The sequence below is a fragment of the Aythya fuligula genome, chromosome 5 (assembly GCF_009819795.1).
Source record: "Aythya fuligula isolate bAytFul2 chromosome 5, bAytFul2.pri, whole genome shotgun sequence".
Lineage (NCBI taxonomy): Eukaryota > Metazoa > Chordata > Aves > Anseriformes > Anatidae > Aythya > Aythya fuligula.
The window spans coordinates 5,777,565-5,801,210 of record NC_045563.1 but is presented as its reverse complement, the minus strand read 5'-3'; the positions used below and the strand labels follow the sequence as shown (position 1 = coordinate 5,801,210).

The 23,646-nt window shown below is 48.8% G+C and overlaps 1 protein-coding gene across 1 annotated transcript in view; it reads left to right on the top strand.

The window, feature by feature from the left end:
* Positions 1–5,086: 5,086 nt before the first annotated feature.
* The window catches only part of RTN1 (reticulon 1), a 97,944-nt gene continuing 79,384 nt past the window's right edge, over positions 5,087–23,646 (top strand). The window contains exon 1 of the mRNA XM_032189360.1: positions 5,087–5,464. Within this exon, the coding sequence (XP_032045251.1) occupies positions 5,299–5,464 (166 nt within the window). The 5' untranslated portion in view covers positions 5,087–5,298. The remainder of the gene's footprint in view (positions 5,465–23,646) is intronic.

The following is a 23,646-nucleotide window of genomic DNA, read 5'->3' as shown; positions in this document are numbered from 1 at the left end:
TGGGAATCTCTGAGAGGCCAAATTCTGATGCTTCTTCTTTTAATAACCTTGGGCTAGGCTCCTGGGATGGGGACGAGCACTGCAGAAGAAGATTGCTGCTCTGAAGATGCTCGGGAGCAGCGCTTGCAATAGCACGTGGAGACCCTGCTGCCAAATGGCGGGTGCAGGGTATGCTTCCAAACAACATCGCCGTCTCACATCATAGATTCAGACCCAGATTCCTGGTTCTCCAGGGCAGGGGATCGTTTTAAGAGCTATATGTTCTAGAGGTGAGTGCAGAGCCTTGCAGACGTAGCTCTTGGATGGCAATTCAGCTACCGAGCACTGCCGAAACTAGGCCACTACTGCCTGCATCTTGCAAACGCAGAGCTCCCCCTCCTACTCACCCATCTACTCTGCTCAGCTCTCCTCTGCACAGGGGCTGGAGCTGGGCAGAAGGGGGAAATAGGATCTGTTGGCCGCGGTCCTGCTGGTGTGCTCCTCTCTGGTACCTGGTGTGTGCACATCACATGGCTGTGCCTGCTCACACGGCCAACAATTGTGCTGTTTAAGCTCCTGTCGCTGGATTTCTTGGTAAAATTCCCTTTTCAGAGAAACAGAGGTAATCCTCGCTGCTCCTAGAGTGTCTGCTGGTGTGGAGGGGATGAAGGAGCAAGCAGTCAGTCAGGCTTAGAGGGGGAAGGCACCGCCTTTAATCACATTTCATTACAGCGGAGGGCTGGGGATGCTGAGAGCTCTCGCATGATGTGGGAATTAAAGGGCCAGGCTGGGGCTTTGCATCCTGCTGCGGTACAGCCACAGCCAGGCAGCTCTCAGAGCACCGAGCTGTCTGCAGAGACTGTGCCTGTGAGCTTTGAGAGTGAAGGAAGGGTAAATTACACAATAAGCAGTGAAAAACCCTCTATTCAGACTAGTTATTTTTGCTGTTGCATTTACTAGAGGCTCAGGTTGAAGCCATCTCCCTGTTTTACAGCGTGCAGTAGGAGGAATCTCTCTGTCAAGGAGATCATTTTCAGAGCTGCTGTTTTGGACCGTGTCCCTGCCTTATCTCTGCAGTTGTTCGTTACAAAAGAGAGCAGCCCCTGGGTTTGCTCAGGTGGTATTACCCCAATACACAAACTTCTGCCTCTCCTGGGCTTAACCTGCTCTGCTGCTGCCTTTCTGGCACTGGGATGGTTGTGCTTTCGGGAGCAAAACGGCATCTCACACCCACGGGCTGACGCAGGAACTTACTGCGGCTCCCAAAGCAGAGCTGGGATGTGACCTGTGTGTGTGTGGCTGGCCCCCGGGGTGCTGCGGGGGAAGTGGGGACGTGGGTGACACCTTGAAGCTCTGTAGGAGGTTGGGGTGCCTGTTTTCAAACACGCCTGAAGCTCTTTCCTTGGCAGCTGTAGCAACGGGAAGAGCGCACAAAAAGGACCTTGAAGAGGCTGCCTGGCCCTGCCTCATCTCCAGAGCTCGTGGAGATGGAGAGAGAAGGTATGGAGACCTAAGGTCTGAGGGGCACCCCAGGGAGGATCGCTGTGCTGGAGCTGCACTGAAGGATGCAGGTGGCCTTTGGGGTGGCAACTCAGCGATTCAACCCAGGACAGCGCTGTGCACACTTCTTGGTTTGCCTGGAGGACAGGCTATGGGACATGCGTGGAACCCGGGGGGCCTGCAGGGCAGATGATTGAATTTAAAACCAGACATTAGGTGCTGCAGTGCTGGCATCTTTCTGTGGGGCAGTGAGAGGTTGTTTTATTTATCTTTGTTTTCCTGCTTTTATCAGAAGCCTCTTTTCTTTCTCGTGTTGCTTTTCCTAATTGATTTATTCTAAAACCTCAAGAATAAATCCTGAAAGAAGAGAAGGTTATTTTTAATATCACTAAATCAGTTGATATACTCTGCCAGGTCCCGTCCTCTTTGCTGGTAATGTTACATCTGGGGCCAAAAACCCCCTCGAGGCTCAAAGTCGCTTTGGCCCAGCAGCATACGTCAGCCCCAGAGCCCAAAGGACTCTAATGGAAAGAGAAGCAATTTGTGTGTATGTGTTTGCAGACTTTGTGCCTTCAAAGACTTACAACGTCCACAGGGAAGAGTGAGAGAACTAAATACCAATGAGCAGAGAGAGATGAGCCCTGCACAAGTCTCTTTTCAACACCGTACACACAAACCACCAGGAGCTTTCGTAAATTCATTGAAAACAGAAAGAAATCAGCTTTGGTCCTTTGTGCCAACTATTACTTAAACTCACACCTCTGTTAAGCAGGCGTTTGATTAAATCTTCATGCAGCCTGACCTTCCTGGGGGGATTTTTAAAAAGTCGTTAAAATCTCTCATGACTTAACCTTACACACCACAGCCCAAGTTGTGTTGATTTCCAAGTGTTTTGTTCGAGCATGCAGAATGGATCAATCAAGCTTTCGGAGTATCTCTTCAGTTGTTTCTGTTATTTTTTTTATTATTCATTCAATTTTGCTGTCACAAATGTAAGTACCACACCTGCAGCAGTCAGCAGGAGCCCAGGATTTGTACCCAGGCTTTGAAATGGGACTCGTAGCTCCCCACCCAATCTAAGGAGCAGGGCTGATGATATTGCAGGAGACTGTTCCAGGTCACCTGGGATGTACAGGATGTGGTGAAATGAAGTCCTGGGTTACTCTCCCATTGGGATCCCTGAAGCAATTGTGCTTTATTTAGGCACTTGTCCCTCCTTGTCCCCACTTGTCTTCAATAAGCAGGGGACACAGACCGCATGCTCCTCCCTCCACATCTCCTACTTAGTGACACTGTGTTCATGCCAGCAACCCTCAGCTCACCATAACCTTTTTGGTCTGTAGGAATGAATAACTCCTAGGGTGTGCACACGTTTCTGATGATGCTGCATTATCAGAAGACCTCTGTGATCGCAGATTGCTCACACAGCAAAGCTGTCAGGGGCCTGGCCTTCTCCTCAGCCCTCCAGCCCATCACCAGCTCCTGCACACAGCATCGCAGGGCCACCCCAGAGAGTGAAGGATATAAAAGAAAACTGGAGACTTATAAAGAACATGTATTAAGCTCTCCAGGAAGACATATTTCTGAGTACATCCTGCATATCATTACCATTATTAATAGCAACTTGGAAATTGCCAGGATCTTGCCAGAATCATAATCAGACAGTGCACCATGCATGATGCATGCCAAGGGGGGGACAATGGATGAGTTAAATTTGTCTCCATTGCTCATGTGGTGAGCTCTAGATGTGGGATTTGGCAGCGAGAACACGATGACTAAAATCATGCTACCAAACTGGAGCAAACACCACCTCATCCTGACAAAAACAAATAAAGAAAATCCCGTGAGCCGGCGCACGTAAGACGACTGGAGCACACAGGAGGGACGTGTTTTCACCATCGTTCCCCGAAGATGTTGGGACTGATAAATGCTTCCTGGGTGAGGTACAAATGAGTCAGCCTTCACAACGAGGGGTTCAGAGGAGCTGCACGGAAGGCGCTGGTGGGAGTCAGGATATTGCTGAGCGCTGCGGGAACGCAGACAAGTTAAGCTCTCCGTGTCTTGCAGATACACAAAGATCTGCTGCATCCAGAAATCGGAGCTGGGAGCAAAGATTCATTTTCTGTCTCAGGTGGCTTTGGAGAATGGATTAGCTGGAACTAGATGTAAAAATTAATTTGGTAGACTCTGCTGTGTGACATAGACTTCTGTAAATGCTTTTACAAAGCAGGGACTCAGTAGGAGAGTCACTGATAGCCTTTATCCTCTGGACAGCCACCTTTCAGCCAAGTGGTTGGGAGTCGTTTCCTTTTTCTAGCCCAGGTGGCATTGCGTGTTGTGTTAAGGCAGGAGCTGCCCTGAAATTAAAAGACCTGTACAACAACTGCTGATCTAGAAAGAGCAGCAAAGCAGAGCAAAGGGAGAAGTGGGTTTGATGCCGTGTCTTCTCAGTAACTGATCAGGCTAGGGAGCTCAAAACGAGGTGGTTACATTCACATGGTCTGTTGAGGTCTGCCCCAAGTGCTGGCAGCTGTCAAATCTACAGTAGCTGCACGCTAAGAGCCGTACTGTGGAGCCCCAGCCTGAAGAAATCTTGTTGTTTGCAACCACACTCGCCACTCAGAGCTTGAGAGCACACAGTTTGTCTGAATTCACAGCAGTCACTTGATTCCCAGCGTGATTTTGCTAAATCTTGAACACGTTGCTCGTGCTGGCACCTTGGTGCTTTGGTTCCAAACCTCCCCAAAGACCCCCCTGTGCCTGGTCAACGCCACTGTGCTGAGGAGCTGGCCTGTGAAGGGCCCTGGGGAGCTGGCACTGAATGGCACCGACTCAGGTGGCAGCAGGATGGCTCCTGGGAATAGGTCCTGGAGTCGAGGGAGATTCCTTGGGAAGGCACAGATGGAAATGCCAGAGCTAATGGCTCTTCATCTTGCAGTATGGGCTTACCCCTCTGCGTGGGGAGAGTAGAAATGTATTAAGTTTTCAAACCCAGGGGTGAGCATGGCTTCCTGAAGCTGGGGAGGATTTGAAAGGTGCCTGGGGATGCCGTGACATTAAGATCACAGAAGGAGATGCAACAAGCGAAGAGCCAGACTGGGGCAAAATCTTTGGGCTGGGGCAGTTGCCCTCCGCTCCGCAGCGCGACTTGCTGCACAGCGAGACAGATCCTGGGGCAGCAAGACCTGAAGGCAGCAAGACCTCAAATTCCTCTTCCTCTGACCTCTGGTCACAGCCCCTAACCCCTGCCCCTCTCACTCGGTGGCGGGTCCCACCACCTCTGCTGGCTCCTGCGAGTCAGTAAGCAACAAAATACAACACAGAAAAAAAAAACAACAAGAGACACCCAGACACCCACCACGAGTTTGTTTTGCCAGGTGCCGCGTTTCGATGCGTGGGATGCTGGAGAGGGGAGAGAGGAGAGGAGGGAAGGAAAAGGGGAAAGGGAAAAGGGGAAAAGGGAGAGGGGAGAGGGGCTGGGGCACTTCATCCCCGCCGGCCGCCCCCCCAGCCGAAGCGGTTAACAGGAGAGCAGCAGCGGGGCTGCCCTGTGCTGTGCCAGCCACAGGGTGACGCAGGGGCTGGAAGGCTGCTCCGATCCGAGCCATTTCCACCTGCGTAATCCGCCGGGGGAGCGCCAGCAGCAGCAGCGGCACCGCCACCACCCGCACCGGCTCCGGCATCACCGGTCTCCGGCTCCCCTCCGGGCTGCCAGATCCCCCGGCCACCTTCTTCGGCTTCTCCTCTCCTCCTCCTCCTCCTCCTCTTCCTCCTCCCCGGGCCGATCGGCGGATCGCAGCGGCCGCCTGGGCACGGAGCATGGCAGCCCCCCCGGACCCCCGGGACCTGCCGCTGCCGGCCGCGGGGCTGCGCTGGGCTGCGGCCGGGCCGGAGCGGGATGGGGCCGGGGCTCGGCAGGGGGAGCCGCTGGCTTTTGGGACCGCCAGGGACCAGCCGCCAGTCGCCATGGAGACCGCAGCCCCAGGTAAAATAAGGGAGGTGGGGGGGGGGGAATCGGGAAAAGGGGTCCTGGGCTCGTCCCCGGTGCTTCCCCCGCTCGGCTCCCAGTCCGGAGGTGTCACTGCGAGGGAGGGAGAGGGGGAATAAGGAGCAACCGCGGCCTTTGCAAATAATGATGGGTGCTGAGCCGGGGGAGCTGGGGCTCAGGACCAAGTTCCCTAAAGCTCTGTGCAGTTTGCTGGGCGTGCAGAGCCTGCACTCCGAAGGGCGTTTGGTTGCAGCCTGGCATTGGGGCTCTGTCCTCATTTGGCGCACACCTGTGCACAGCTGGAGCGGCACACTGCGGAGTTACTTCGGATAGCCCCCAAATCCCCGCATGGCCCCGTCTGTTACCCTGGCGTGCAGATTCAGTGGAGTGCCTGTTTTGAAGCACTGCTGTATTTTCTGCATGCTGTTGAGACGTAATCCCTTTAATCACGGATGTTTTGGTTGCTGGGTTTTCTTCCTTTAGCTTTTCGGGCGAACTGAAGGTGCGTTTAGTTGAGGTAGGCTGTGTGGGTTCATGGATTTTGCAGTTTACTTTCGGGCTGTATTTGATCTCCCTTGCTTCAGGGTTTGTTTCCTTAGTGGGTGTGTTAACAGCAGGTGCATCTCTCTTTATGAAACCCACAAGGCTTCAGTTTTCAGTAGGTCCAGGTAGAAATATGAGGGGGAAAGTGGCTCTGTTTCCTTCTTGGTGACACTTGCCCACTTGCTTTCCCTCTACTGCCCATCTGGGAAGCCAAATGAGCAAATAACCCAGCCCCTGGGAAGCCAATGGATCCCACCTAGATTCCTCTTCCCTGGGAAGGAGCCGTTTCCATTATGCAACCTGACAGCATTAAACTTGCGTTAAGTTGAGGGTCAGGGCTCGGGACGGGAATCAGCCCGTGTTATGCAATAGCTGCAGGAGCATTAGGAACTGCGTTTTTGGGCTGAGTCCTTCCTAATCCCCCTCAGTCAATCAGCACAAAGAGTAGCTGGCCAGAAACATCCGAGCCTGCGTGGCTCCGTACATTATTCCACTGATACCCGTCTGTATTTTTTTTTTTTCTCTCCAGGATTTGACTGTGCGTCTGTGCACGCGCGTGCTCTCGCCATGGATGTTTCCCTGGTGCTTTTCTGTTTGCTCGCTGCCGCCGAGTTCAGTAGTACAATGGGATCTAAAGCCCATCGGCTGGTGTGGGAAACGGTTTGCTGTTTTCTAGCTCCGGGCAGGCAGCAAATCTGCTGCTGTGCCGCTCGTTTGCGGATCCGAGCACGAGTTCACGGCTGTGAAACGTGACTTTGGGCTGGAGAGGGAGGCAGATGGCTCGCGTCGGTGCAGGGCGGGTGTGTGTGGAGCAGGGCAGCACCGGGGTCCCTAGGTAGGGTCTCCCCGACAATGTAACAACAGGAAGAAGGGGAAAGAGATCTCAGGAGCTTTTGTTGTTCGCTGATGGATAAAAATATGGCCATGCTGGATCTCAGCATGCAGAACAAAGAGGGGTGGTCTCTCAACTAGTGTAAATGCCCAGTAAGTTGAAGGGCTGTGCTACTGCATGCATGGAATGAAGGCTGCTGCAGGCTTAGCCTCGCCGGTGGGTTCAGGCTGACGGAAGGCAGAACAGAAAGAATGAGAATAAAAGAAAGAAAGAAAAAAGGAAGAAAACAACAAAGAAAGAAAAGGAAAAAAAAAAAAAAAAGAAAGAAAATGTTCTGCTTTTGGAATCATCCGCAAGGGGACTTCAGATGTGTTTGTTTGCATGTGTCAAACGGCGGCAAGGCAGCGACGAAGTGAGCAATACAGACCTCTGCCGATTTTTAATAGCAGACTGTCTGATCAGCAGCATCCTGAGCCTGGCAATACGTTAGAATCACAGAGCAGAATGTTTTACATGTTTTCCATTTTTGTTTTACCTGTTTAATAGATAGCTGCTGTGTGTGTGAGTGCCTACCCAGCCGTGCCAGCCGGAGCAGCATCCCGACCAGTGAAGCCCTGCGCACGCAGGCTCTATTTGTGGCTGCAGCACCTGCATTTCTGTGCCACTACCTACACAGCTCCAGCTGCCCTCTCCCTTCACAGGGGAAGTAAAGCGTTTCCCTGCTCTTTCTGTGGGACTAAATGTTCTCAAGTTGCTGAGTAAGAGGTCTGTCATACTGCTGAATATCTAAAACTGTCAAGTGTGTCAGAAAATTCCTTAATTTTCATGCTTAGAGAGTATTCCTGCATGCTGCAAAGCTGTAGGATGGATGCAGTGAGGGATACCAGCCTGCAGCAAATCCCATAAACTTACAGCTCTCCCTATATAATGGGGCACCTGGGGACACTTTAGACAAGGAGGGAGGCATCCAAACAAGAGCAAACTGATCCATCTGTTTTCCAGGTAGCTCCCTGACACATCCCATATCTTCCTTTACAGCTCTCAGACAAGTCCTTTCTGTGGGAAGCAGTTGTGCTCTTTGAGGCAAGAGCAGGGTCTGGAGACTGCGAGATTCTCCCAGCATGAAAATAAATGATGGGAATTTACACACAACATGCACAGAAGTTTTCTTACACGACCTAAAAATTTGCAAACTTTCCCTGATCTGGGCTTTTGTTGTAAGTTTGAAAACCGGCCAGGGATTGTTGAAAGGTTCAGGAATATTTTCAAGCTGGCCTTGGGCCCGGCTTTGAGCCAAACTGGCTTCGTGTCAAAACCTTGCGAGTGGTTTCTGAATGATGAAAAGCAATGGATTTCGCTGCCTGTTCTTCGGATCAACCCAAATCAGCAGTGGTTGGGATTGCAGAAAAAAAAAAATCCCACAAGGAGTGGAAAGCTCGGAGATTTCTGAAACAAAGCCATGGTAATAAGGAGCTCCAGATCCCACATCTGCTCCTCCTCCAGCAACATACAGCGACTCCGGTAGCTTCTGGGCAGGGGCAAGGCAGAGTTCCTCTTGCTTTTATTCTTGGCCCCTAGGTTTTGCTGAAAACGTTTCACTCCCTCAGCCTGCTCCTTCCCAAAGATGAATTTGGTTCGGGGTGAGAGGAGCTTGCAGGCAGCTCTTGCAAGGCCCGGCTGAAAGGCTGGTGAGCAGTTGTGTGGTGGGGAAGAGAGCCCCATGTCACCCAACACACCATCTGGTCGCAGATTGTGTTATTTGTTTTTATACATCAACAGTGATTAAAATTCCTTGAAAGGCATTATTTCCAAAAATATTACACAGGCTAGCAGGCATTTCCCAGAATAAATAAACGCGGTTTCCTTTAGAGAAATGGCAGAAGGTAAGAACGGGCTCTACCTCCGTGGTGCAGGTGTGGTTAGGGGGAAAAAAGAGGGAAAAGAGGAGCTCATCCACGTGCTGATTCCTGTGGTAGGATCCAGGAAGGTGGCCACAGCCTTGTGCTCTGGTGGATACCTGCCGGGTGACTTACAGGAGGGGTGGTGTGTCCCTTCATCCTTGTAGAAAAGATATTTCTAAAAAACGTTTCCATTTTACATGCTTTATAGGGCAGAATGTTGAAAACACGTGCCAGGTACCCAGATATCACCGTGGGCTGGGCCACCAAAACACCGTGCCAGAGAGGGCCTGCAGTGAGTTCGTGCTGATATCTTTCACCTGTACGCGTATGTCTCTGTTTCTCTCCAGCTACTGGAGAGAGTGAGCTACTGGTGGCTTTACTCCTCGGCATGAAGGAGGTTTTGGGTGGTTTTCAGGCAGTCTGAGAGCCCTCTTGTGCACCTGGGTGGAGAGGAGCGGGCATGAACATGAGCGTCCTCACGTTTTGGGTTAGGCACCAGCACTTCTCAGAGATGTCAGAGCACAACCAAACGCAGCACATTACCAAAACCACCTGGCTCAGCTGCTCTTTGTGGCCTTCCGACCCCTTTCCAAGTATTGCGTTAACAAGAGCTCCCCCTCCCTAAGCATCCATGGCAAAATACTGTTCAAGGCCGTGTGCGCTGTAAAGGCTGAAATCCCAAACTGTATTTTATTATTATTATTATTATTTTATTTTTAAAGTTGCTGGAGAAGGAGTTTTTGATCTTCACTGACCTAAGCATGCACCACAGGGGAGTCTAAGCCATTGTTCATAAATACGTCCACAACTGCCAGGCAGTCGTACTCACATTTAGCCAACTGAGGCCAGGTTTAATCTCACTTTGGGAGAATATAGATCTACAACAATTTTAATAGTGACTTTTTTAGCCCTTCCTGATGTAGAGAATTGAATTTGTTGTTTTTTACTCCATTCCCTAGACTGGGCCCTCAAGACCTCCAAAATGCTGCTGGAGCGAGGGTGACGGAGATCATTTGGTGGAGGCTCTCCCCGGCGTTGTATGAGTGAGTGCAGATTGTGCAGAGATGGACAGAAACACAGCAGATTTCTCCTTGGGCCCTTCTGTTCCTGTAATTCTCATAAAGCTTGACAGAGGAGCCATTCTGTCCCAGTCATCTAGAAAAAAATCCTTTGGAAGTGACATCTTTCATCAGCACGTGGGTAAAGTGGGAGCAATGGCTCCTGTTGGGCTCCTCCAGCAAGAGCTCTGCTTCTGGGGGTTAAAAGTGCTCTTGGAGGAGCACAAAATCTTGCTTACAGTCCATGGAGCGATGTAGTTCTGAAATCCTTGCAGATCAAAACGCAGCTGTCCTTGGCTGTTCCCTGCAGGGATGCAGGTGACTCCGTCCCCCTTTGACCCCGCGCCGATGGATTTCATTCAGCCTTCGGGGCTGCAGACGGGTGGAGGAAGAGGATGAGGCAGGATGAAAGAGAGAAGTAGCACCGGGGAGGGTGATTCACCTGCCGTCTTCTATTCTTCGTCACTCGGTAATGAAATGTTTTATTTATAGGCAAGGACAGAGGAGGAAGGTTGAGCGGCGCTGTGGATGTTCCCGTTGGGTTTCGCGTGTTGCAGCAGCTCCTGGGCTGTGTGGTTCAGCGTGTCCCACTGGCGTAAGGCTCCCGGGAGGCACATCTGCCTCCTTTTTGTCTGCAGCTCTGCAAAATGCCATTTGGTGCCACCTCTCACACCTCTGCACGTCGGGGAAGGAGGCAAGAGCAGCGCCTGCCCTCGCTCTGCCTTTGTGACCACCTTGTGCTGCATCTGGGCTCAGTCCTGGAAGGCTTTGGGCAAACCCCCAAATGTCTTCTTGTCCTGTTCCCACAAACTGTCCCACAAGGGGACATCGACCCAACCGTGTGGCCTGGCCTGACCCCGCGATGCTCAGCACTGCTGCGTGGCTCTGCTTCAGGCCCTGATTATTTTGTGCGCGCGTTTTTTAGCTCAAAGCTCCCAAAATAGCTAAGGAGCTGTGCTAGGGTTTCACATCATTAACAGGGAATGGAGGTTTTTAAACGGGGGACGGACAAATTTGCCTCACTTGCCCTCCTGAGTAGCCTGTACCTCCAAAACAGGCCAGGAACTCACTGAGCCATTTTCATCCTTAGTGTAACATTTACGCCCTTCTGTCTGGTTTTCCTGTGGTGTTCTCTTGCCGCCAGATTGGAGATGCTTACAAAATTCCGGGGTTTCTTTGGTTGTGGTGTTGTTTTTCGAAAGAAAGCTGTCACTTGGCAAGCAGCGAGTAATGAAGCGTTGTTTGTAATTAGTTTTCTAATTCAGGGGAAGTAAATCTACGTGCTGCGGTAGGCTCAGCATGATTCAGCACCGAGGGACACATCCCACATTTTGTATTCGTGTTCCTGAAGACACGTCTGCTTTAAAGTCAGCCTGACCCTCTGAGAAACCCCACAGCTTTGCCAGTGAGAAGATTTTTGGCACTCACCTGCAGAACAGACGTGAAATAGAGGGCACCACAATCGCCTGTTTCAGACCTCATTTCGATAAAGTATTTAAGGTTCTTATTTTATGAAACAGAAGCACATTCCTAACTGCTTAAAAAATTAGGGAGGTCTTCAGCATGTGCTTAAAGGTGAGCGTGTGTTTTGCTGAATTTAGGGATAAATGATGTAAGAGATACATCACGGGTAAATTGGCTTTATTACCCATTAGGCCAGACTGCTTCGGGTCACTTGTGTGTAAAATGGCTGCGTCAGCACTTACCTACCCCATTACTGCACCACAAAAATTAACGTTTACAGAAGACACTGAAATTTGGGGATGGAAATCATTCTAATGTTTGAGATGCTCACGCAGGTACCTCCGAGGACAGTGCCCAGGAGGCTGCTCGCCGTAGGACGAGCTTTCCGTGCCGGGGCAGCTCTGCAGTTCTGTCAGCTCCAGGCTTTGCTGTGCCACCCGGGTGCGTTCGCTTTTGCAGCTGTGCTGAATTTAGGTACTGCAGCCGATGTGGTGTCCGGAGTTTGAAAGACGTTGGAGGGCTTGTTAACCACAGCTGGTAAAAAGCAAATGTCTGGGGCAGCCTTGGCAGGCCGGGAACCTTCCCACTGCCAGCCCCCAGTGTGTTTGCCTTGTCCCAGAGGGGATTTTCCATGCAAGTAGTGGTCGGTGTTTGGCTGCACACATGGGCACCCCTGGGTGAGCCCTGCAGTGCCCTGGGTCCCAAATGCAGCCCATGGAAGCCGTCCCCACCCCTTCAAAGCCACAAGTGCTCAAGATATAAACCTGACCGATGCCTTCCACCTAAACAGCCTAAAAATCCTCACCCTCGGCAGCCTCTGCAGCAGCTGTGTGCAGAGCAGGGCTGTGGGCAGCCTGAACCAGTGAAGTTTGAGCTGATTTCCTTCTGCTCAGCCGTGCCTCTTGCATGCTGCTCCCCAAAGCACTCACAGGCACCGTTCAAGGATGGAGAGACTGCAATTACGGCTGGCAATCAAGGGGGTTTGACCATTTGCAAGCCCAGTCCTGCCCCCCAGCTTGGAGGTAGCAAGGCTGAAGGAAGAGGGATGGCTGCGCCACCACAGACAGCATTTTGCATGCCGAGGAGGTGAGGAGTCCCTCACCCCATAAGGATCCCGACACACATGGCAGACTGCTGATGTACAGGGGGGGCTAAACTTCAGTAAGCCTTTATTAGGTCTTCCCCTTGATGTCCTTAATTGTGAGGCAAAAGAGATGCCCTTGCTGCTCGTGTGCATGGGGAATGTTTTGCAGTTCGGGGTATTTTCATTCCTGTTGACTTCAGCAACGAGGCGCAACACAGCAGGCTGGAAATCAGCCGTGCACTTCAGCTGAACTGCTCTGCGTGCAGGTGCTGCTGTACGATATGCACTGCAATTGCACAATTGTACCTATTTCACACTTACTGTAGGAAAAAGGGAAATGTGTTCTCCCACCCTTTACAGAACTTATAAAAATATGGGTCCCAAATTTGCTCATTGTTTCCCAGTTCCCTGCTCTGGGTGAGGTTGTACCGTGTTCGTAAGTTTGCTGCTGCTTTTATTTTTTTTGTCCTTTTATAACAAAGGTTCCTATCTTTGGTAAACATCACTGACCAAGTGGATGCTCTGCAGTGGAATAGTGCTGTGCACTAACCTTTAATAGCAGGAGAGTTTCCTTCGGTGCGGGGTTAACCCAGAGCTGAGGTCGGTTCCTCTCTTCTGCAGCATTTGCAGTTCTTTAAAAAGTCATAATGCAGCATTCACATCGCTGCTGCTTCCTGTGTGCTCTAGCAAAAATACTGTTATGGTTGAATATAGAACTGATTTCTCAGGACTTCCTCGTTACCCTGAATGCCTGAGCATGTAATCTGTGATTCTCAGACTAATTAATTCATAGGAAGGGTGCTGAGCCTGCAGGAGAAGCTCCAAGAAGATGTGTGAGAGTCGGGAGAAGTCCCAGAGGAGTCAGCCTCCTCTAAAGACATTGTTTGTGAAAGAAAACAGGCTTCTGGAGCCTCCATGCTGTAGCTGTTTATCATGTTCACTAGTCAGAGGCCATTATATCAACATTTCTGGTAAGTGGCATCTCAGTTACAAGCCAGATAGCATTTTTACATAGCTGAAATATTTGGAGTGTATCTTTAGTAGGTGGTACAGAATTCACTACTTAAAGTTTCACGTGTGTTTAATGTGGGTACGGAGCGTGCAGGACTGAGCAGTCAAGCAAGCAAATCATTGTTTGCATGCACAAACGTGGGATCACCAAACCGGGTTATTTTTACATGGGTGAAGTAGGAATCTGCCTTTGAAAATGCACACTGTGCTCTGCTGATACCAGGAAATAAAGGGCTGGAAATCCTGAAATTTATTTTTATTTTTTGATAAATTCTCCACCTGGCAATAAATCTCCACACAAGAGATACATGGATCAAAATCATATTTAAAAAATAGCAAAATCTTAGCAATCAGTGTATGTATTTTCAAATTCTCCCCAAATCAATGAGTATGTTTTATACAATACGGCTTCCAGCAGCAGTCAGAAATGGACCATGTCTACCTTTGGTTTTATAGCAGGTTGTTTATTCCAAATACACCTAAATTATATCTTAAAAGGATTAATTCTGGCCTGTAGAGTTCTCTATTCTACTTCAGAATTGCAATGTCATGCACACTTTGTTGTTGTTTTTTTTTTTTCTTGCCTTAAAAAATAGCAGTGCAGATTAGGGCGGATCATTTGATTAGCTATCCCTGTAAAAGCCAGTTCCCATTTTGAGATTTTTTTTTTTTTTTCTTCAAAGTCTGCCTGACATTAGCCTTTATAATTCAATTGCTGTGTTGGAGAAGTTCAGGTCAGAGCTAAGGAGACAGGCTCGGGGATTTACGCTGTGTAAAGTGTGTGCAATCTGCTTCCACTTTGAACATGGTAAACAGACCATGCATAATCCCTGCAATATTTAGTAGATCTGCCAGGCCATGAAGATGGCATTTGTAATATTCCTCTAGCTACATGCATTGTTACGTGGCTGTCCAGCCCCGCGCCATCCAAACTCTATTCAAAAGCAACCTGAGGAGGGGAGGGCCGAACAAAGCATAAGAAAATACCATTTCCCAGGAGGACGTTTTGGAGTTTGCGCTCCTTTTGCCTCCCTTCCCTCTCTGCTGTTGCTTTTGAACGAATCGTTCTTCTAACCTACTTTAAAGCGAGCATCTAGCATGCTGGATGTTTTGCAGATGAATCATACTGTGCCATGCACTTATGCATATCTGCTGTGCAAGTACATTGTCAGCTTGTATTTGGTAACCTACCAGCAAACAAGGGTGTTTGTTTTTTTTATTTCCTGGAAGCTTGGGGTACTAGCGGCGCTCTCCAAACGAGGATAATGCAACCACTGTTAATAAATCAAGCCGGGTCTGAGGATGTTTCACCACTTTCACTGCCTCCCTGATTAGCATTATCCTCAGAGGTATAAATTAAAGGGGAAAATGTATAATCTGGGAAGCTTTCCAGCATCATCTTTGAAAATGTGAGCTCAGTGCTTCGCCGAGGTTTCTTTGGTGGAGGAATGCTAATAGCGATGCTGAAGCTGTGTGCTGATTGCACCCTAAAGAGTAGGAAGACGCACAGAACGGCTTCCTTTCTTTTTCCTTTGTCATCAAGATAATTTCTAACGCTGTCTGCACAGGATGAATCTCGAACCGTTTCTCTGCAGTTCTGTGAGCTGGTCCCAGACGTACCATTTCGGTCTCTCCTTTTCTACTACTTGTTCTCTTATTCTGACAGCCTCATGAAATATGTTACGTGTTTTCTCATCTCAGCCTGCAGATAATTGCTTTCAGCTGCGAGCAGCGAGTGGCCACGGTCCCTTTGCTCCATTGGTCAGAGCCTGGGCTTCAGCAACGAGGTTTTCGGGAATTTCTTCTGGCTTTGCTGTGATCTTCTGTGGGCAGTTCCTACGAGGTGGCATCACGGCCAGGTGGTAACTCACGGTGCTGCCCTGCCCACCGAAGGGAGGAGAAGCGTGCTGCAGAATGTGCTGATCTGCAAAAAAAATATTTCACAGGGAGGGTTTGATTCGAGCAATGTTCCAGCTGTTCTGAGTGGGCAGAAAAGGGATTTTTCAGCATATCAGCAACGGCTTGGAAATGGAAATGGAAGTGCCACTTCTTCCAGCACTTTCACAGCAGTCAGTCTTCCCCTTCCCCTCCCCATATCCCACTTGCTATTTACTGGAGCTGGCGGCTTAGCAGGACTGGAGCACTTGGAGCTTTGCTTTGTAACATCTGTGTTTCTATTTGCTTTCCCTCTGCCAGCTCTCTGCCAACATCATCCTTTGCTTTCCAAGAGATGGTGAAAAGCACAGGCTGGAAGACTGAGCTAGTAGTGTTCCTCCTCTTGTGGCTGGGGGAGGCGTGAGGAAGAGGACACCGTTACTGGGATCTTGCCAGCGGGACAGCTGATGCATGGTGTGGTGAAGGGCTTACAAATAGCCCCCAGAAACAGCATCTGGAGTAGATGAGGCTCAGCTGAGGACCAGGGAGCGCCAGGCTGCTCCAAAGGGGTCTCGGCTTCATCATCAGTGCTTCGGGTTGTGGGGCCCCTCAGGTTGAGGCTGCAGAAAGTCATTCCTCTCTCCTGAAAAATGTAGGGCAGCTATTTTTACTTAGGTGCGTGAAGGTAGGGATTTATTTTTTTTTCTCTGCCTGTTTTTCACTCTTAAATTCTTGCTAAGGATTCTTAGTTACATTTTGCAAAAGCATTCACCCTTGCAGCTGAACAACACAGAGAGAATCCTATAAGTACTATGCATTATTTACAGCCTCTACTGACATTACTAAATTTGCTGAAGCAACCTATTTCAACAGTTCGAAACGCGTTTCCTGTGGAGCTTTCTCTTCCATAGAAAGGTTTGCTCTTTCCCCTTCATTTGAGATGAAAAGAAAATTGAAAATAATATGAATTTTTCCCACAGGACAGAATTTCTTTTGCAGTAGCTCTGCTTCCAGCTAATGTCAGGACAAACACAAACAACCACACTCGGCATGCTTAATTTCAAGCCCACATTTATGCCTTATTCTTTGCCATTGCTGTCTGAAAAGAAGCGAAACCAGCACACCTTAATCTCAGCTTGAAAATACCCGTTGCTCCGAGAGCAAGTGGGATTTGTTAGGAGCTATTTCGTGTACTTAGCAGGAGCGTGCCCTTGGTTGGTTGTGCCCTTACCTGCTTAAACCACGACTTTCATATTGGTGCCAAGCAAGGGAAGGAAAACCAACAAAGGCAGAAAATCTGACTCTTTCTTCTCAGACTCTGTACAAAGACAATTTCTTTTTTAGAAGCCCCCTCTTCTCACTTTGTGTAGCAGGAAAGCAGTGCAGGCTCCCCCATGAGTGGGATGAGAAAGCTTTAGGTGCTGTCAGGTTCCTGGTTCCTTTCCCAACCCCGCAGGAGATACAGAGACAAATGCTTCCTCAGCCTTGCTGGGCTGTGTGTTTTAACCAGCGTTGTAGGAAAACTAATCAAAACAAAACAGGCTGTTCCCAAAGATTTTAACCAATTCCAGCCCCATAGATGTTTATGGCCTTTGGAAATGGAAAAGCGAGCTGTGGGCAAGATCCACGTTGCCTGCAGTGCTGCTGGCCCAGGTTTGTGGTCACCTCTGTTCTGCTGTGCCACGTCCAGTTTCTGAGATGTGTTACAGGAGATGGTTTCTGGCCTTGCCGAGCAGAAAGCTAAAAGGGAAGGGGGTTTTCGCTCCTGGTGCTTGGGGTGAGCAGCCAGAAGAAATGGGTGAGGCTAAAAGTCAGTGTAGGCACAAGGACAGAATTGTATAAACTGAACAGGAGGGTTCAAGGGAGGAGGGGAAGAGAAGACAGAGAGAAAAATGAATACCAGGAGGAAGAAATCCAAACTACTTTCAAGAGAAACCTGAGGTTTATGGAGGGAATTGAGAAATGTGATGCTTGCAGCAGTAGTGTGTTAAGCTTAGAAGCTCAGCAGGTGCCTTCTGGTCGGCTGCTCCCACATTCATCAGCTTTGGAGACTTCCTAGCAACCCCCACACCCCCATACCCCTCCGTTTACTTGGAGCTATTAATGTAATTCTTCTTAAAAAAGCTTTTGAATTAATTTTATTTTTTCCAGTTACTTCTTTTACTCAACCCAAAGGGCTTTAAATCCCCATTCCCCAGGGCAGGGAGCGCTTTGTACAGCCTTTGGCCGTGGAAGTAGCACCCAGAGGGGAGCCGTGTCGCAGTGAGCAGGACCTGGCTTCTCAGCAGGCCTAGCCAAATTCCTGAACACAGAATCACAGAGTCAAGGAATCACAGGATGGTTTGGGTTGGGAGGGACCTCACAGCCCCCTGCCATGGGCAGGGACCCCTCCTGCCAGCCCAGGCTGCCCCCAGCCCCATCCAGCCTGGCCTTGGGCACTGCCAGGGATGGGGCAGCCACAGCTCCTCATCGCTTTGGGATGGGATCGCTTTGGGATGGGATCACCATCGCTAGGTGATGCCTTTCAGGCCTTTCTGGACTTACTTTTCCCGGAGTCTCTAAGCTGGGGTGAGCGATGGCAGCAGGAAATAAACAGAAATTCCTCCTTTCCTTGACTTTGGTCCCTGCACCATTCAAACCAGCAGCTTGTGTTGTTACCTTGAAAGTGCACACCGAACGTGAGTCTCAGAAAGCTCAGAACGGCTGCTATTTTTGTGTTTCAGTGCCTTTTGATGTTATTTTTTTTCTATAAAAATAGCTTAGTGTTTGTTTTGCAGGAAAGCCCTGCTTTCCTTGGGGGGTGAATTGACTCCCGCAGACAAAGCTAAACATAGCATTTGGTGGCTCACGTTGGGTACACAGAGCAATCTTCAGCTGGAAATAGTAATAACAAAGGTTTTCGATAAATAAAATAAAGCAGGTTTGACAGGAAGAAGTTACAGGTGAAACGTGCAGTGGTGTTTGGAGATTAGCAGCACAGAGCCAGCGTCCGAGGAAGTAGGAATGGATAAAAGATACAGCACATACTAATTTGATCTAATTAGTATCATTAAAAACATTAAGGTAAATGGAAAATGGAAAGAATACAGCATTGATTTATAAATGCGGGCTGTGAAGACAAGCCTGGTAGTTTGCTTCAATAAGGTCCCAATTATTTTATGATGGGATTTCAGTGAAACGTAAAACCCAGCGCTACAGAGAAAAGCTGGGCAGTCGTGGGTGAGGGAAATGCACCCTGATACCCTACGAGGATGAAATCAGCGGCACTTGTTGAGGTGTATCCGTTTGAGAGAGGTGCAGGGCCTTTGGGCACGTGCTGCTGCTCCTTCTGCTTCAGCCTCAGCAGCACCATCACTCCCTGCCAGGCTGTCCCCACGCTCGGGGTGTGCTGGAGGCTCTGCTGCCCTCTGACAAAACGGGGAAAGCAATACGAGTAGCCTCAGGGAGAAAAAAATGAAGTGAAATCCTGAAAATTTGGCAGTAGGTTTCAGCGTCTTCCAGAAATCCCCAACATTTCCTTGGAAGCTATTTTAATTTGACAAAAAACATAAAAAGGTCCCATTTTGACTTCTCCCAGCCAATTCTTCCAGTGAAAATTATCCAGCCCTTTCTAAAGGTGAAGAAATAATAAATAAAAGTCATTTTGAGAAATGTGGCACCTCTTCCCAGCAGTGTGAGGATCAGTGAGCGAGCAGCATTTCCTTGGACCGACCCGCTCAGCAAACCTGGAAGCGATTCCATTTATATCTAGGCTCTGGCCCCACCATAAATATTTGAAAGGTGAGTCTTGGTGTTTCGCTGTACCCTCTTGTAGGAGTCCCATGATTATTTGATGAGGATCCTTGACTGGAAGAATGAACAAACACTTCTTGTATACATAATTGATTGGGCCATTTTTGGTGCTTGTTTTCTCCTGGTGCTGATACACGCAGATTTGTCATCAGCCTTGGCAAGCCCTTCTTTGCTAAAAATCACTTCTCAAGCATTGACGGAAAACGAGGTATGGATTTAGCTAATAGAAAGTCATTTAAATGTGTGTAATAACCGCTGAAAAATGTTTATATCATCCGCTCAGTACCAAAATTGAGAAAATAAGCCTAAGATTCACTGGTGAGTTACATTTGGGTGGCAGCTCTGTGCGTGCCCTGCTGTGGAGGTTTCATGAGGTGAAGTCAGAATCAGCTTCTGGACAGACCGAGGGCTCGCTGAGCTCTGCTGTAGGTTGAAGCTTTGGGGTTTTTGCATTTCTTGTGTGGTTAGGGTTCTCTGTGGTGCTAGGGCAGCTGTAATTTTCTCCTCCCTGGAAGCAAGAGTGGGTGCTGGGGCACTGATTCAGCTGCTCCAACGCCACGGCCCCTGCTGGTCCTGGGTCCTGCCTTGCCTGCAGCACTCACGGAAAAGCACAAGGTTCACAAAATGTCACTGCACAGCCTGGTAGTTTTTCCATTTGTGTTACACTGCTTGTTGCAACAGTTGTTCGCTGAGAGTTTGTTCATTAAATTGGGGGAAAAAAGCCTGTCTTTCCTAAGATCTCATTAAAGCGTTCAGTTACAACCAAGTTCAGAAGAGCCTTCCCTGAAGGATGTTTTCAATGAATTTAAAGATCTGCTTCATGAATATAAAGCGTGACATATGTGATCTTCCTTTTGTTCAGCACTGAAGGCTGCTGCTGATGTAAAACAGAGGCAGGGTGCTGCCTGGATTGAGAAATAATCTCCATTTTTCACGCTGTAAAGGCCACTCCAGCTGCAGCAGTCCAAGGCACCTGACCTTCTCGATCCCTGAGGTTGGAGGCTTTTTTTGTATCTAGTACAAATACGTGACTTTATCTGCTTTGTCTGTTTGGATAGTGACTCCATGGGTACAACATGCTCATCTTCCATCACAGCAGCGATTCCACCAATGGTTAGTGATGTTTTTTTTTCCCCAATACATTTTGTAAATTCATCTTGGTGGCACGGATGTTTGCAGCATCCCTTGGTCTGTGTCTTGCTTTAAATTATTAACAAGCTGGCCTGCCAAACGCCACTGCCAAACCAGCCACAACCCCTTGAGCTTCACAAAAGGCAAATTCTTTCCCCAAAACACAACACTGTGTTTTGAATAGATCCGCTCGCTGACCGAGGAACAAGATACTGAGTGAAAAGAAATGGGAAAGAAATAACAGGCTTGGAAATCTGAAGCTGGGCATTGATAGACGAGAGGGGATCGTGGCAGTCCTCTGAGCACGCAGACAGCACACATTGGGGAAAAAAAAAGGGAGAATGTTTAGGAGAACATCTGGAAGGAGTGGTGCCAGATGGCTGTTGACATTTTGATAGGACTGGTAGTTTTTTCATGGAGTATGAAGACCCAATTTTCGTGTTTGTCAATATTTACGGCTCTCAGTCTTTCTGTAAGGAGGAAAATAAAGTCTCAAATAGCACTCCGAGCATGCTGAAAATAAGCCTGATATTCTGTGCTGTGCTGACTCAACCTAAATGGCCTGAGATTTTGGAGCTCTGGGAACGCCCAGCTCCTTTGCCAGTTGGTGGCATCCGAGGATGCTACACCCCTGCTACACGAAGGCTTTTAGTCGGAGGAGCAAACTCCAGGCACCCGTGATTAGAGGATTTCAGCTTCTGTTCCTGCCACAGCGAAATCTGGTGGGAAAGGGGATGAAAGTTGGCCTGTGCTGAACATTTCATCATTAAAGGATTGCAGCTGCAAATGGACACTTTCCCCAACAACCGCTATGATAAGCCCAAGCCAAAATCCATCTTTTTAAATATAGCTCCCTTGATTTCTGTTATATGGCTTTGGGGTGAGGTTGTTTTCCATGTAGATAAGCAAACACATCCATTTGGTATAACACTGAAAAGCTACAGTTAGCAATGGATGTGTTTTCTGCCTCGTGTTTGGGTTTTCTTTTACAAATCAATAGTTTTCAACTTTTTAAAATACAAAAAGTATGGGGATTTCTGCATTTCGTTGTATGCAAGGTTGAGGACTTCTGTTCAGTTTGAAATGTAAATGTTGAAGTCTGAGGGGGACTAATGGTTAATGCTGTTATCCCATGGGGCAAAAATATGATCTCTGAAGAGTTTGCCAAACTTCTTCTGAAGTTGGTGGTCCTGCCCTGTGCCGTGTCCCTAATTTTATTAGGGACATTTTCTTTTACTCCTCGTGTGCCCTGATTTTCTTAGGGGCTTTCTTAGGATCTCGCTGGATTTTATTCATTTAAAACCCGTTAGAATTTCGTTAGCACAGCCTGAATAATGCTTCTCTTGCTCAAACACATGTGCATGCATTGCAAACACATGGTGCAATCATTTTGTCAGAGGGAAGGGGAAGGCTCGGGGCTCCTGGTGGTGAGCTGAGCTGGAGCTGGCAGCACGGGTGATATTAGCAAGAGCAGAGCCAGCGAGTCGAGAGGAGAGATTGCGACCTCTGGTCAGCCACGAGTGGATAAAGGGAAACAACTGAGCAGCCTGGGCTGGCCTTGAAATAACCTGCTTTGAGCTGGGGTTGGGCTGGAGACCTCCAGACATCCCTTCCAGCCTGAGTTTTTCTGTGATTCTGTGGCTTTTAAGACCTTATTATATCCTTTTTTTTTTTTTTTCTCTGCTGTGCTACTATCTACTATTCCTGACCACTTCCACCTGTTTTCCCCTTATATATAAGGTGCTTCGGGCTATTTTAAAAGCTGGCTGCCGGCACTTACGGCTTTTCTGCACTAACCAAGGCCTTGGGTTGCTTCTGGAGCTCAGCTGGGTGCCTTGTTGCTCTGCTGAGTGCGTCCCTTCTCTCTTCCTGGTTCACTGATTGAATTAATGAATTATAAATATTTTTGCAGGTCAGCCCAAGATAAGGAATTTTGAGTTTGCTCGAGAAAAAACACAAGCCAGAAGTTGTTTTTATTAAATCCCAGGCGTTCAGTTTTCTCCCCCCAGTTCTGTTTCACTTCGCTTTGGAAAATTTTTACTCTTTTTATGAAAAGTCAGCTTTGGCTAAAGGCGCTGTTGGAACATAAACAAATGACCGCACGCTTTGCCACAACCACAGTGCAGTAAGTGTAGCCCTTTTCCACAAAACCTTTTCTCTTAGCTAAAATTACTGGCTGAACTTGGCAGAAACTTCCAAATGCTGGCGTCAGTGAAGTCTGAGCTTTTCCCCAACTGAGCTATCGAACCCCAAATCACACCCGTCTCCAGTTGTGGCGGTGAGACCCATACCCCAGATTTGTCCTACAAACCGCAGTTTTTTGCAGGGTGAAGCAGACATTTGCACTGGAGACACTGCCACTGGTTTCAGGGAGGAACAAGATGATATAAGGAGTCTTTATTCTTGTCCTTTATGGGTTTGAAAAGCTGGAGTGAAGCTAAGGAGAAAGGTGCAGTGAGTTTTCTGGGGGCCAGTTCAACCAGGGGACTGAAACAGAGGGCAGCTGCCCCCTGTCCAAAGTGCTAACAACTTCTGCAAGTCTTTAAATTGAAGGTTTGTGCCGTCTTTCTCACTCTTTCCTCCTTCCTCCAAGCTAACTAGCGGTTGCCTCTCGGGGCTGGAGCTCCTCGCCAGCAGCATTTTGCACGGATGGGTGGTGATAATGGAACGAGGGCGAGGTAGAGGCAAAGCGCTGCTGTTTTCCCACGTGCTGTGCTATTGGCTCGCGGATGCAAAACTCAATTAACACCCGGGCAAGCTTGATTTCTCCAGGGGAAAAGGTGTCTGGCCGTGCATCCGCCCTCTCCAAAGGTTCCTCCAGTTGCACAGCAGTTTGCACCGAGTCCTGGGGCTGCCGTGTCTCTCCTGCCGTGTCTCTCCTGCTGTGGGCTGGCTTCTTTGTTTGGTGGTTTAATTTCCAGGAGCAATGTGTGATTCTCCTTCCCTGAGCAGGACCGAGTCGCTGAGGCTTGGGTAGAGGAACAAGGTACGTCAGGAACCACCACAGCACTTTGCTGCTGGTTCACAGAAGCTGCGAGGTGTGCAGCCCTGCTCTGTAACATTTCATTCAGGAGTTCAGTTTTCCAGAAGTCAAGCTGTGCTCCCGAGCCTTAATCTCCTAAGTAACCTAATACAGCCTGCCCCAAACACAATCCACTGTGCCGCTCAGCTGCACAAAACAGATTGTTTTCTAGTGGCAGAAATCTGGGAGCCCTTAATGGGGTGGAGTGGAAAAAAACAGATATTTGAATTCTGAGCGAAGTATGAAGCCTATTGTTAAGCCCCAAACATGTTTCGAAAGGGGGGTTAAGTAAAGCAGAAACAGTTACCACAGATATTTACGGCCTCTTTTTGCGCAGGGCTGCATCTCTGGATGTTTCCTTGGAAAAATCTTTGCTGGATCTCCTCCAGTAAGACCAAGAAATTCATCACCTCTCTGCCGCCCCAGCACGGGCAGCGCCTCGCTGGAAGGACTGAGGGTGACGTGG